This window comes from Oncorhynchus tshawytscha, linkage group LG21, assembly GCF_018296145.1.
Source record: "Oncorhynchus tshawytscha isolate Ot180627B linkage group LG21, Otsh_v2.0, whole genome shotgun sequence".
In the NCBI taxonomy this organism is placed as follows: Eukaryota; Metazoa; Chordata; class Actinopteri; order Salmoniformes; family Salmonidae; genus Oncorhynchus; species Oncorhynchus tshawytscha.
Genome location: NC_056449.1, coordinates 34,252,845 through 34,267,852, shown reverse-complemented (window position 1 = coordinate 34,267,852; position 15,008 = coordinate 34,252,845). Strand labels below are relative to the sequence as shown.

General features: G+C 45.3%; 1 protein-coding gene across 3 annotated transcripts in view; it reads left to right on the top strand.

Annotated features, from left to right (window-relative positions):
* LOC112257007 (neuroligin-3-like) overlaps window positions 1-15,008 on the top strand; it is a 319,809-nt gene that overhangs the window by 190,718 nt on the left and 114,083 nt on the right. For all 3 annotated transcript variants that reach the window (XM_042303397.1, XM_042303399.1, XM_042303398.1), the window contains one exon: window positions 12,663-12,848. In XM_042303397.1, the coding sequence (XP_042159331.1) occupies window positions 12,663-12,848 (186 nt within the window). The remainder of the gene's footprint in view (window positions 1-12,662; window positions 12,849-15,008) is intronic.

Sequence of the window (15,008 nt, the reverse complement as noted above, 5' to 3'; positions counted from 1 at the left end):
CCCAGATTAGAGCACAGGTACAGGTCTCCATAGCCTGATCCCAGATTAGAGCACAGCTACAGGTCTCCATAGCCTGATCCCAGATTAGAGCACAGCTACAGGTCTCCATAGCCTGTTCCCAGATTAGAGCACAGCTACAGGTCTCCATAGCCTGATCCCAGATTAGAGCACAGCTACAGGTCTCCATAGCCTGGTCCCAGATTAGAGCACAGCTACAGGTCTCCATAGCCTGATCCCAGATTAGAGCACAGCTACAGGTCTCCATAGCCTGATCCCAGATTAGCGTTATTGCTTTGCTGTACATCTAAGAGATGTGGGAGCCTCAGACACAGCTGAAACATGGGCTCCTACCAACACCCTGCTGAAACATAGGCTCCTACCAACACCCTGCTGAAACATGGGCTCCTACCAACTTATTTTTTGAAGAGGGTACTGAAAGAAATGAGAGATGTCCAACTTGTTCAATATTTAGCCTCAGGATATGAGGACAAGTTGATTTAGCCTCCAGTCTATTCATAGTTTTAGTGGGAGATGATCAACTATATTGTTACAGTACAGATACAGTAGAGGAAGAGTCTTCTTCACAGAGCAGAGTGAGGGTGGTCTGTTGACTAACAGCCACTACCACACAGAGCAGAGTGAGGGTGGTCTGTTGACTAACAGCCAATACCACACAGAGCAGAGTGAGGGTGGTCTGTTGACTAACAGCCACTACCACACAGAGCAGAGTGAGGGTAGTCTGTTGACTAACAGCCAATACCACACAGAGCAGAGTGAGGGTAGTCTGTTGACTAACAGCCAATACCACACAGAGCAGAGTGAGGGTGGTCTGTTGACTAACAGCCAATACCACACAGAGCAGAGTGAGGGTGGTCTGTTGACTAACATCCAATACCACACAGAGCAGAGTGAGGGTGGTCTGTTGACTAACAGCCAATACCACACAGAGCAGAGTGAGGGTGGTCTGTTGACTAACAGCCACTACCACACAGAGCAGAGTGAGGGTGGTCTGTTGACTAACAGCCACTACCACACAGGGCAGAGTGAGGGTGGTCTGTTGACTAACAGCCAATACCACACAGAGCAGAGTGAGGGTAGTCTGTTGACTAACAGCCACTACCACACAGAGCAGAGTGAGGGTGGTCTGTTGACTAACAGCCACTACCACACAGAGCAGAGTGAGGGTAGTCTGTTGACTAACAGCCACTACCACACAGAGCAGAGTGAGGGTGGTCTGTTGACTAACAGCCACTACCACACAGAGCAGAGTGAGGGTAGTCTGTTGACTAACAGCCACTACCACACAGAGCAGAGTGAGGGTGGTCTGTTGACTAACAGCCACTACCACACAGAGCAGAGTGAGGGTAGTCTGTTGACTAACAGCCACTACCACACAGAGCAGAGTGAGGGTAGTCTGTTGACTAACAGCCACTACCACACAGAGCAGAGTGAGGGTGGTCTGTTGACTAACAGCCAATACCACACAGAGCAGAGTGAGGGTGGTCTGTTGACTAACAGCCACTACCACACAGAGCAGAGTGAGGGTGGTCTGTTGACTAACAGCCACTACCACACAGAGCAGAGTGAGGGTGGTCTGTTGACTAACAGCCACTACCACACAGAGCAGAGTGAGGGTAGTCTGTTGACTAACAGCCACTACCACACAGAGCAGAGTGAGGGTGGTCTGTTGACTAACAGCCACTACCACACAGAGCAGAGTGAGGGTAGTCTGTTCACTAACAGCCACTACCACACAGAGCAGAGTGAGGGTAGTCTGTTGACTAACAGCCACTACCACACAGAGCAGAGTGAGGGTAGTCTGTTGACTAACAGCCACTACCACACAGAGCAGAGTGAGGGTGGTCTGTTGACTAACAGCCACTACCACACAGAGCAGAGTGAGGGTGGTCTGTTGACTAACAGCCACTACCACACAGAGCAGAGTGAGGGTGGTCTGTTGACTAACAGCCACTACCACACAGAGCAGAGTGAGGGTAGTCTGTTGACTAACAGCCACTACCACACAGAGCAGAGTCAGGGTGTCTGACTAACAGCCACTACCACACAGAGCAGAGTGAGGGTGGTCTGTTGACTAACAGCCACTACCACACAGAGCAGAGTGAGGGTGGTCTGTTGACTAACAGCCACTACCACACAGAGCAGAGTGAGGGTGGTCTGTTGACTAACAGCCACTACCACACAGAGCAGAGTGAGGGTAGTCTGTTGACTAACAGCCACTACCACACAGAGCAGAGTGAGGGTAGTCTGTTGACTAACAGCCACTACCACACAGAGCAGAGTGAGGGTAGTCTGTTGACTAACAGCCACTACCACACAGAGCAGAGTGAGGGTAGTCTGTTGACTAACAGCCACTACCACACAGAGCAGAGTGAGGGTAGTCTGTTGACTAACAGCCACTACCACACAGAGCAGAGTGAGGGTAGTCTGTTGACTAACAGCCACTACCACACAGAGCAGAGTGAGGGTAGTCTGTTGACTAACAGCCACTACCACACAGAGCAGAGTGAGGGTGGTCTGTCTGGGTAATACATAGAGTTCTATCTCCAGATTCCTCTGCATTCTAATGGCCAGGACTGTTTGGTTGGATGCTGCATCGCATTATACACTGCCGGCCATTGGTTTGAATACTGTATATTTAACTAGCTGGATATTCAACACAGGGAGAATGAAAGAGGTCCCAACCTGCATATGTAACTAGCTGACTATTCAACACAGGAATACATTTCTGACATCACATATCATCATCAGCTCTATACTACACTACATCTCCTATAGTCTCCTAACCCCAGAGGTCACCTCTACACTACATCTCCTGTAGTCTCCTAACCCCAGAGGTCATCTCTACACTACATCTCCTATAGTCTCCTAACCCCAGAGGTCATCTCTACACTACATCTCCTATAGTCTCCTAACCCCAGAGGTCACCTCTACACTACATCTCCTATAGTCTCCTAACCCCAGAGGTCACCTCTACACTACATCTCCTATAGTCTCCTAACCCCAGTCATCCCCTCTACACTACATCTCCTATAGTCTCCTAACCCCAGAGGTCACCTCTACATTACATCTCCAATAGTCTCCTGACCCCAGAGGTCACCTCTATACTACAATACATCTCCTATAGTCTCCTAACCCCAGTGACATGTTGTGTTGCTGTTTGTGAAGTCACTGTGAACCATTTGGCTGATGAGGGTTATAGTGCCATAGTCCCGTCTCAACTCCCATGTTGCCTCTAAAGATTGATGTGAATCTGGTGCACTCTTTACCAGACAACATAAGGAGGAGGATCTGCTCAGAGAGAGAGAGAGGGGGGGGGAGACTCTAATTTCTGCTGATGACATCTTCTCTGTTTCTCTTTCCTTTCACTGCTCTCTCTTCCCCACAACCTCCCATTTCACTCTCTTACCCTCCTCCTTCACCTCTCTTCCTCCCTCTCTCTCTCACTTTCTCTCCATCCCTCCCTCTATGTCCTCCTGCTATCTCTGTCATCCTGAAGGAGACCATCTGTTGTGTGTGTGTGTGTGTGTGTGTGTGTGTGTGTGTGTGTGTGTGTGTGTGTGTGTGTGTGTGTGTGTGTGTGTGTGTGTGTGTGTGTGTGTGTGTGTGTGTGTGTGTGTGTGTGTGTGTGTGTGTGTGGCTGAGCCCTATCCATGATCCATGCCCTTTCCCCTTCCCACCCTCTGTGGTTGGGACAGGGAGTCAGAGAGAGGAGTGGTGGAGGTGGGGTGACAATCATAGAGTTGAGAAGAGCCTTGTCTGGTAGAGTATATTGGCTAGAGATTGTCTGGTAGAGTATATTGGCTAGAGATTGTCTGGTAGAGTATATTGGCTAGAGATTGTCTGGTAGAGTATATTGGCTAGAGATTGTCTGGTAGAGTATATTGGCTAGAGATTGTCTGGTAGAGTACAGTCGTGGCCAAAAGAATGACACGAATATACATTTTCACAAAGTCTGCTGCCTCAGTTTGTATGATGGCAATTTGCATAAACTCCAGAATGTTATGAAGAGTGATCAGATGAATTGCAATTAATTGCAAAGTCCGTCTTTGCCGTGCAAATGAACTGAATCTCCAAAAAACTGCATTTCCACTGCATTTCAGCCCTGCCACAAAAGGACCAGCTGACATCATGTCAGTGATTCTCTCGTTGACACAGGTGTAAGTGTTGACGAGGACAAGGCTGGAGATAACTCTGTCGTGCTGATTGAGTTCGAATAACAGACTGGAAACTTCAAAAGGAGGGTGGTGCTTGGAATCATTGTTCTTCCTCTGTCAACCATGGTTACCTGCAAGGAAACACGTGCCGTCATCAATGCTTTGCACAAAAAGGGCTTCACAGGCAAGGATATTGCTGCCATGAAGATTGCACCTAAATCAACCATTTATCGGATCATCAAGAACTTCAAGGAGAGCGGTTCATTTGTTGTGAAGAAGGCTTCAGGGTTCCCAAGAAAGTCCAGAAAGCGCCAGGACCGTCTCCTAAAGTTGATTCAGCAGCGGGATCAGGGCACCACCAGTACAGAGCTTGCTCAGGAATGGCAGCAGGCAGGTGTGAGTGCATCTGCACGCACTGTGAGGTGAAGACTTTTGGAGGATGGCCTGGTGTCAAGAAGGGCAGCAAAGAAGTCACTTCTCTCCAGGAAAAACATCAAGGACAGACTGATATTCTGCAAAAGGTACAGGGATTGGACTGCTGAGGACTGGGGTAAAGTAATTTTCTTAGATGAATACCCTTTCCGATTGTTTGGGGCATCCGGAAAAAAGCTTGTCCAGAGAAGACGAGGTGAGCGCTACCATCAGTCCTGTGTCATGCCAACAGTAAAGCATCCTGAGACCATTCATGTGTGGGGTTGCTTCTCAGCCAAGCGAGTGGGCTCACTCACAATTTTGTCTCAGAACACAGCCATGAATAAAGAATTGTACCAACACATCCTCAAAGAGCAACTTCTCCCAACCATCCAGGAACAGTTTGGTGACGAACAATGCCTTTTCCAGCATGATGGAGCACCTTGCCATAAAGCAAACGTTATAAATAAGTGTCTCAGGGAACAAAATATTGATATTTTGGGTCCATGGCCAGGAAACTCCACAGACCTGAATCCCATTGAGAACTTGTGGTCAATCCTCAAGAGGGGGTGGACAAACAAAAACCCACAAATTCTGGCAAACTCCAAGCATTGATTATGCAAGAATGGGCTGCCGTCAATCAGGATGTGTCCCAGAAGTTAATTGACAGCATGCCGGGGCGGATTGCAGAGGTCTTGAAAAAGAAGGGTCAACACTGCAAATATTGACTCTTTGCATCAACTTCATGTAATTGTCAATAAAAGCCTTTGACACTTGTGAAATGCTTGTAATTATACTTCAGTATTCCATAGTAACATCTGACAAAAATATCTAAAGACACTGAGGCAGCAAACTTTGTGGAAATTAATATTTGTGTCATTCTCAAAAACTTTTGGTCACAACTATCTATTGGCTAGAGATTGTCTGGTAGAGTATATTGTCTAGAGATTGTCTGGTAGAGTATGTTGAGTAGAGATTGTCTGGTAGAGTATGTGAGTAGATGTTGTCTGGTAGTGTATATTGGCTAGAGATTCGCTGGTAGAGTAAATAGAGTAGAAATTGTCTGGTAGAGTATGTTGAGTAGAGACTGAACTGTGTAAGGAGATGTAGACAGACAGTGAACTGTGTGAGGAGATGTAGACAGACTGTGAACTGTGTAAGGAGCGGTAGACAGACAGTGAACTGTGTGAGGAGATGGAGACAGACAGTGAACTGTGTGAGGAGATGGAGACAGACAGTGAACTGTGTAAGGAGATGGAGACAGACAGTGAACTGTGTAAGGAGATGTAGACAGACAGTGAACTGTGTAAGGAGATGGAGACAGACAGTGAACTGTGTAGGAGATGGAGATGTGTGTGAGAGATGGAGACAGACAGACAGTGAACTGTGTAAGGAGATGTAGAGACAGTGAACTGTGTAGACAGACAGTGAACTGTGTGGAGACAGACAGTGAGATGTAGACAGACAGTGAACTGTGTAAGGAGATGTAGACAGACAGTGAACTGTGTAAGGAGATGGAGACAGACAGTGAACTGTGTGAGGAGATGGAGACAGACAGTGAACTGTGTGAGGAGATGGAGACAGACAGTGAACTGTGTAAGGAGATGTAGACAGACAGTGAACTGTGTAAGGAGATGTAGACAGACAGTGAACTGTGTGAGGAGATGGAGACAGACAGTGAACTGTGTGAGGAGATGGAGACAGACAGTGAACTGTGTAAGGAGATGGAGACAGACAGTGCATTCTGAAAGAAGTTAGACTTCTTGACTTTTTCCACATTTTGTTACGTTACAGCCTTATTCTAAAATGGATTTTTTTTTTAAATCTAATCCTCAGCAATCTACAAACAATAGTCCATAATGACAAAACAAAAACAGGCTTCTTGACTTTTTTTGCAAATGTATAAAAAAAACAGAAATACCTTATTTACATAACCGTTCAGACCCTTTGCTATGAGACTCAAAATTATTTAAAAAATAAATAAAAAATGTACACAAGTATTCAGATCCTTTGCTATGAAACTCTAAATAGAGCTCAGGTGCATCCTGTTTCCATTGATCATCCTTCAGATCTTTCTACAACTTGATAGGAGTCCACCTGTGGTAAATTCAATTGATTGGACATGATTTGGAAAGGCACACACCTGTCTATATAAGGTCCCATTGTTGACAGTGCATGTCAGAGCAAAAACCAAGGCATGAGGTCGAATGAATTGTCCTTAGAGCTCAGATACAGGATTGTGTCGAGGCACAGATCTGGGGAAGGGTACCAAACATTTCTGCAGCACTGAAGATCCCCAAGAGGGCCTTGGTCAGATAAGTGACTCCAATGGTCTGACAGAGCTCCAGAGTTCCTCTGTGGAGTTGGGAGAACCTTCCAGAAGGACAACCATCTCTGCAACACTCCATCAATCAGGCCTTTATGGTAGAGTGGCCAGATGGAAGCCACTCCTCACTGAAAGACACATGACAGCCCTCTTGGATTTTGCAAAAAGGCACCTAAAGACTCTCAGACCATGAGAAAAAAGATTCTCTGGTCTGATGAAACCAAGAGTGAACTCTTTGGCCTGAATGCCAAGCTGGAGGAAACCTGGCACCATCCCTACGGTGAGGCATGGTGGTGGAAGCATCATGCTGTGGGGATGTTTTTCAGCAGCAGGGACTGGGAGACTAGTCAGGATCGAGGGAAAGATGAACGGAGCAAAGTACTGAGAGTTCCTTGATGAAAACCTACTCCAGAGCACTCAGGACCTCAGACTGGGGCGAAGGTTCACCTTCCAACAGGACAACGACCCTAAGCACACAGCCAAGACAACGCATTAGTGGCTTCAGGACAAGTCTCTGAATGTCCTTGAATGGCCCAGCCAGAGCCCGGACTTGAACCCGATCAAACATCTCTGGAGAGACCTGAAAATAACTGTGCAGCGACGCTCCCCATCCAACCTGACAGAGCTTGAGAGGCTCTTCAGAGAGAAATGGGAGAAACTCTCCAAATACAGGTGTGCCAAGCTTGTAGCATCAAGGCTGTTATCGCTGTCAAAGGTTCTTCAACAAAGTGCTGGGTAAAGGGTCTGAATACTTATGTATTTGTAATATTTCCATTTTTCCAAAATGTTAATAAAACTGGGTATTGTGTGTAGATTGTAATGTAACAAAATGTGGAAAAAGACAAGGGGTCTGAATACTTTCCGAATGCACTCTGTTGATGAAGGATTTTTGGAATTTACCATTTTCCCAATTCTTATCTCTTTGGTGGTGTTTAGTGGATTTAGTGCCAACAAATGTATTTAATATCTAAGGGAGTGGATTCCATTAAATCCATATTTTCCTGTCTGTTTTTCTGTTTGTGGTGATAATGACCTACTAGACACGTGACTCTCCAAACTCCCACCAATTTGGCCACACTCATTCTTTCTTTGTGTTGTTTGTTAAATTACTAACTAAATATATCACCAGTAGTGATACCTATTTCAGTATTCTAGAACGTTAGTGTTACATCGTCCTCTTTTGGCACCAAAACTAAAATGGTCATTTCTGTTCATTCATGAAATACAGTGAGCTCCAGTGACATGTTTTTTGTTGTTTTGGCTCAGTCCTCCAGCACTTGAAATGATACAGTATAATGACTATGAGGTTAACATGCAGATTGTCAGCTTTCATTTCAGACACAGATTACAGCATATTTGAATCCATATCGGGTGAACCGTTTAGAAATTACAGCACGTTTTGTACATAGTCTCCCCCATTTTAGGGAACCAAAAGTATTGGGACAAATTCACTTATGTGTATAAAAGTAGTAAAGTGTAGCATTTAGTCCCATATTCCTAGAACGCAATGACGACATCAAGCTTGTGACTCAACAAACTTGTTGGATGCATTTGTTGTTTGTTTTGGTTGTGTTTCAGATTATTTTGTGCCCAATAGAAATGAATGGTAAATAAAGTATTGTGTCATTTTGTAGTCACTTTTGTTGTAAATAAGAATGGAATATGTTTCTAAACACTTCTACATGAATGTGGATGCTACCATAATTATGGATAGTCCTGAATGAATCATGAATAATGATGAGTAAGAAAGTTACAGACACACAAATATCATACCCTCAAGACATGCTAACCTCTCACCATTACAATAACAGGGGAGGTTAGCAATTATACCATTAATATTTTACCTTTATTTATTTAACTAGGGAAGTCAGTTAAGAACAAATTCTTATTTAGAATGACGGCCTAGAAACAGTGGGTTAACTGCCTTGTTCAGGGGCAGAACGACAGATTTTTACCTTGTCAGCTAAGGGATTCGATCTTGCAACCTTTCGGTTACTGGCCCAACACTCTAACCACTAGGCTACCCTGCCATCCCATAATGACCATCTTCAGAGAACGATGTTCTAACTTATCTGCAGATAGTGGCTGTCCGGAGCACAAAAAGCAAAGTCAGGGAGCCAAATGAACGGCTCTTTCACAGAAGCGATTCGGTTCCCGACGTTCACCTAAAAGATCAGTTCAAAAAGAGACGTTTGTTCGCGATTGACCCATCACTACCTGTAAGGCAGATTCACTGTTGTTTCTCAAGGGGCGGCTGTGGAATCGTACCCATAGGCTGGCTACCTGTGGCCGGCCGGGTTCTGATTGGATGTGGATGTGTTAAGCCTAATACAGAGACTATTTACTTTGGCTGTTGCCCGTGTAGGTTATATATTTAAGCAATAAGGCACGAGGGGGTTTGTGGTATATGGCCAATCTCAGAGTGCCTGGACACAGCCCTTAGTTGTGGTATATTGGCCATATATCACAAACCCCCGAGGTGCCTTATTGCTATTATAAACTGGTTACCAATGTAATTACAGCAGTAAAAATAAATGTTTTGTCATACCCGTGGCATGCGGTCTGATATACCACGGCTTGTCAGCCAATCAGCATTTAGGGCTCGAACCACCCAGTTTATAATTGCAAATATACAATGACTATTTGCTGATATTTTGTGATATATGGCAACTTCACGTTGGATCACCAAGAAGCTAGATAAGTCTTAAATTTGAGCGTGTCAACCTGCCCCCCTTACCGCTGCCAAAAGGTGCCTATATTAAGGTGCCTCTATGAAGGTGCCTCAATTAAGGTGCCTATAGTAATATGTTTTTATTTAATTTTTTTAAGAAAAGGAAAACCTGCACACTGCTCTTGCCAGACAGTATCATTTTGTTTTATTCAAGCTTAGGGCTACGCGTCTGTCTTTTCACCTTCAACAGAACCTTAATGTATTATCAAATTATTCCCACGCACCTGCAATAAGGTAGATCAGATGTAGGGGTGCTTTTCTAAACGTTAACGTCAGGTTTATTTGGATTGTTTAGATTTGGAGGCAGCCAGTGAACTCAATACTCAATGAATGCATGTCTGCATTCGTTTAATTTCCTTTTCCTGTCTGTTATTCCCTGTGTGTGTTCCGAACGGCACCATATTCTCTATCTAGTACACCACTTCTCACCAGGGCACATAGTACCCAATATAGGGAATGGGGAGCCATTTGGGATGCAACCCATGTTGAGGAGGGTTGATGGACACTGAGTCGATTGAGGGGTCCTCTGGGACGTCAGATGATTTAACATTCTATTACCCAACATACAGCTGGGCCTGAGCCCTGGAGACACCGTTATAGAGTGTGTGTGTGCGTGGGTGCGCGTCCCTCTCGCTCTCTCTCTCTCTCATATGTTTGGTACAGAGCCCTGGAGATGTAGTTATAGTGCCTCAGTGTTAAAATGAACACATTATGTCCCAAAGAGAGGCTCAGTGTCACACGATATCATGTGAGAAGATAGGATTCAGTGGAAATGTCTAGTCCATGTTCTGTACATTGGAAACATGTAGAGCTCTGTAAAACTGCTAACAGCTGATGTGCTCATGTTACTCTCCACTCGAGGTACAAGCCATAGCTGAAGGATTTAGTACTTTGCTTCCATTCAACCACATTAGTGAGGTCAGATCACTGATGTTGAGCGATTAGGCCTGGCTCGCAGTCGACATTCCAATTCATCCCAAAGATGTTCAATGGGGTTGAGGTCAGGGCAGGCCAGTCAAGTTCTTCCACACAGATCTTGACAAACCATTGCTGTATGGCCCTTGCTTTGTGCACGGGGGCAGGCAGCGTTCTCCTGGCATTCTAACGTTCTCCTGACAGCACTTACAGTTGACCGAGGCAGTTCTAGCAGGGCAGAAATTTGACAAACTGACTTGTTGGTAAGGTGGCACCCTATGACGGTGCCACGTTGAAAGTCACTGAGCTTTTCAGTAATGCCATTCTACTGCCAATGTTTGTCTATAGAGATTGCATGGTTGTGTGCTCAATTTTATACACATGTCAGCAACAGGTGTGACTGAAATAGCCAAATCCATTCATTTGAAGGGTGTTTATTTTTTTATTTTTTTATCCGTTATTTTACCAGGTAAGTTGACTGAGAACACATTCTCATTTACAGCAACGACCCGGGGAATAGTTACAGGGGAGAGGAGGGGGATGAATGAGCTAATTGTAAACTGGGGATTATTAGGTGACTGTGATGGTTTGAGGGCCAGATTGGGAACTTAGCCAGGACACCGGGGTTAACACCCCTACTCTTACAATAAGTGCCATGGGATCTTTAATGACCTCAGAGAGTCAGGACACCCATTTAACGTCCCATCCGAAAGACGGCACCCTACACAGGACAGTGTCCCCAATCACTGCGCTGGGGCATTGGGATATTATTTAGACCAGAGGAAAGAGTGCCTCCTACTGGCCCTACAACACCACTTCCAGCAGCATCTGGTCTCACATCCAGGGACTGACCAGGACCAACCCTGCTTAGCTTCAGAAGCAAGCCAGCTGTGGTATGCAGGGTGGTATGCATACTTTTGTACACTGTACATGATGTATTTAACATAAAGCACTTCTACTTATCATTTCTACTTCATGTTCTATATCCTGTAGTAACATCTCTGAACATCAGAACATTTCAATCATGAAGTACAAATAAACTGTTTTGTTTTTGTTGAAACAAAGGCCTACACTAAAGAGGTCATGATTTATGAGGGAACATTTCATCTACATTATTCAGGGCCTCTTAGTTTCCATCTCTCCTGCCTTTTCTCTCAGTGTCACAACACAACAGCGCTCATAGATACATGTGGTTCTCATCACGGCGGGTCGATAGACAGGGTGATATGTGATCGTTCAGGGAGGCTCAACATTGATTTCCCATAATGTAGAGATGACATGTGGTCACACAGCCCTTTTATTTTTACCAACAATCATGTTCTCCAATAAGTCAGCATCTCACTGGAGAGCCAGAGAGCTTGATAGTTTGAGCTAAAAGGGGTGGGGTAGAATGAGGGGAGGGGGGGGGGATTTGTGGTCTTTGCAAGTTACCTTGACTTGGTAGAAACACTATAATGTCACTTCATTTGGTCCCTTTTTTATCCTGAAGCTTCACATTGTACAACATACAACACACTGTACACCAGTGATTCCCGACCGTTCTTTGTCCTTGATGACCCACCTCAAGCTTTTGGAGTTGACTTAACCAAGTAGAGTCAACAAAAAAACATATTCATCACCAGGCGTCCAGTCTTCACCTGGGACACTAAAGGAATCAACCTCAACCAGGTCCAGTCTGGGACCGAAACGGAATCAATCTCAACCAGGTCCAGTCTGGGACCGAAACGGAATCAATCTCAACCAGGTCCAGTCTTCACCTGGGACACTAAAGGAATCAACCTCAACCAGGTCCAGTCTTCACCTGGGACACTAAAGGAATCAACCTCAACCAGGTCCAGTCTGGGACCGAAACGGAATCAATCTCAACCAGGTCCAGTGTGGGACCGAAACGGAATCAATCTCAACCAGGTCCAGTCTGGGACCGAAATGGAATCAATCTCAACCAGGTCCAGTCTGGGACCGAAAGGAATCAATCTCAACCAGGCGTCCAGTCTTAAACTGGAACCCAAAAGGAATCAACCTCAACCTACCTTTGGGAAACACAATTGCATCCCTGTTAGTGTTACATCATTGACTAACCCTGTATCCTCTGTGTCTGTTCCAGGGTTCCTGTCTACAGGAGACCAGGCAGCTAAGGGGAACTACGGCCTACTGGACCAGATCCAGGCTCTGAGGTGGATCAGTGAGAACATTGGATACTTCGGAGGAGACTCCAACCGTATCACGGTGTTCGGATCTGGGATAGGAGCATCCTGTGTCAGCCTGCTCACCCTCTCACACCACTCTGAAGGTAGGAACACACTCTGTCCAATGATTAGTATGGGATGGGGGGATTGGGTACTGGATGTCACTGTGTCAGAATCAGTTGAGGAAGTCTGGTATTTAGTGGGTATTTACACTGAGCGGGAACTGGAACACGTTGTCGTACAAGACAATCCAGAGCATCTCAAACATGCTCAGTGGGTGAAAGAACTGGGACGTTTTCAGCTTCCAGGTATTGTGTACAGATCCTTGCAGCATGGGGTTGTGCATTATCATGCTGAAAAATTAGGTGATGGCGATGGATGAATGGCACGACAATGGGCCTCAGGATCTCGTCACAGTCTCTCTGTCCATTCAAATTGCCATCGATAAAATGCAATTGTGTTCATTGTCCATTGTATAACCCCACCACCACCAAAGGGCACTCTGTTCAGTACGTTGACATCAGAAAACTGCTTGCCCACTCGACACCATTGGCACCTGCATAGATTTAATCTGAGTATAGTCTGGTTTACAGTTGATTTACTGAAATAGATTTAACCTGAGTATCTGGTTTACAGTTGATTTACTGACATAGATTTAACCTGAGTATCTGGTTTACAGTTGATTTACTGACATATATTTAACCTGAGTATCTAGTTTACAGTTGATTTACTGACATATATTTAACCTGAGTATCTGGTTTACAGTTGATTTACTGACATAGATTTAACCTGAGTATCTGGTTTACAGTTGATTTACTGACATAACTGTTTTTGGGATTTGTTATCCGGAGATGCTTGGGGGGGGGTAAAGTGGATATCCAGTATCCAGGGACCACCCCCCCTCCCCCAACCCCAACCCTGTATAATGGAACCATCCAAACATCTAATCATGACAGATGTTGCTTATCTAGTGGCTAACATCATGCCTCAACCACTCAATGGAGATGAACTGTCCATGATGGACCTGTTGCACACACAGACACACACACACACACACACACAGATACAGGACAGGAAGGACAGTATAGACGTCATGCTGCTCTTAACTGCTGCCTAACATGATGGATGGACACATGCTGGGTTGTGCTGTGGTTGTGTGCGTGTGCATGTGTGCGTGTGCGTATACTTGGGTGTGTGTGTGTGTGTGTGTGTGTGTGTGTGTGTAGTATGTATTTTTTCTTAAATCCTTTAATAGTTCCTGGAACTTGTATACATCTTGATATATACGGGAAGCTCTATGAGCATCACGGAATTATGGCTCTCTCCGGATATACTGTTCCCTTTCCATTTAGCCAGCTGGGTTCTCAGTACATCCGACAGGAATAAAGAAGTGCCTGGGAAGAAGGGCGGTTGTGTTTGTTTCATGATTAACTACTCATGGTGTGATTGTGACAACGTACAGAAATTCAAGTCCTTTTGTTCACCCAACCTAGAATACTTCACAATCAAATACCAACCGCATTCCCTCCCAAGATAATTTTATTTTGTTGTAGTCACAGCTGCGTATATTCCCCATCAAACCGATACCATGACGGCCCTCAAGGAGCTACACTGGACTTTATGCAAACTGGAAACCACATATCCTGAGGCCGCATTTATTGTAGCTGGGGATTTTAACAAAACAAATTTCAGGAAAATGCTACTGAAGTTCTATCAACACATTGACTGTAGTACTCGCTCTGGTAAAACACTCGACCACTGCTACTCCCCTTTTCCAGATGCCCTCCCCTGCCCAGAGGCCCTCCCCTCCCCTGCCCAAACCCAAAACCACGGATAGAAGGCAGCATTCGCGCAAAACTGAAAAGCGAGAACCACTGCATTTAACCATGGCAAGGTGATTGGGAATATGGTCAAATACAAACAGTGTAGTTTATCCCTCCTTGAGGCAATCAAACAGCCAAAATTTCAGACACGAGATGTATGTGGCAGGGTCTACAGGTCTATAGACAATCACGGATTACAGAGGGAAACCAACCGCGTCGCGGACACCAACGTGAAGAAGGCGCAATAGTTCCTTTTAAACCTCAGGAGACTGAAAAAATGTGGCTTGGCCCCTAAGACCCTCACAAACCTTTACAGATGCACAATTGAGAGCATCCTGTCGGGCTGTATCACCGCCTGGTACAGCAACTGCATCACCCGCAACCGTAAGGCTTTCCAGAGGGTGGTACGGTCTGCCCAATTCATCACCGGGGGCAAACTAC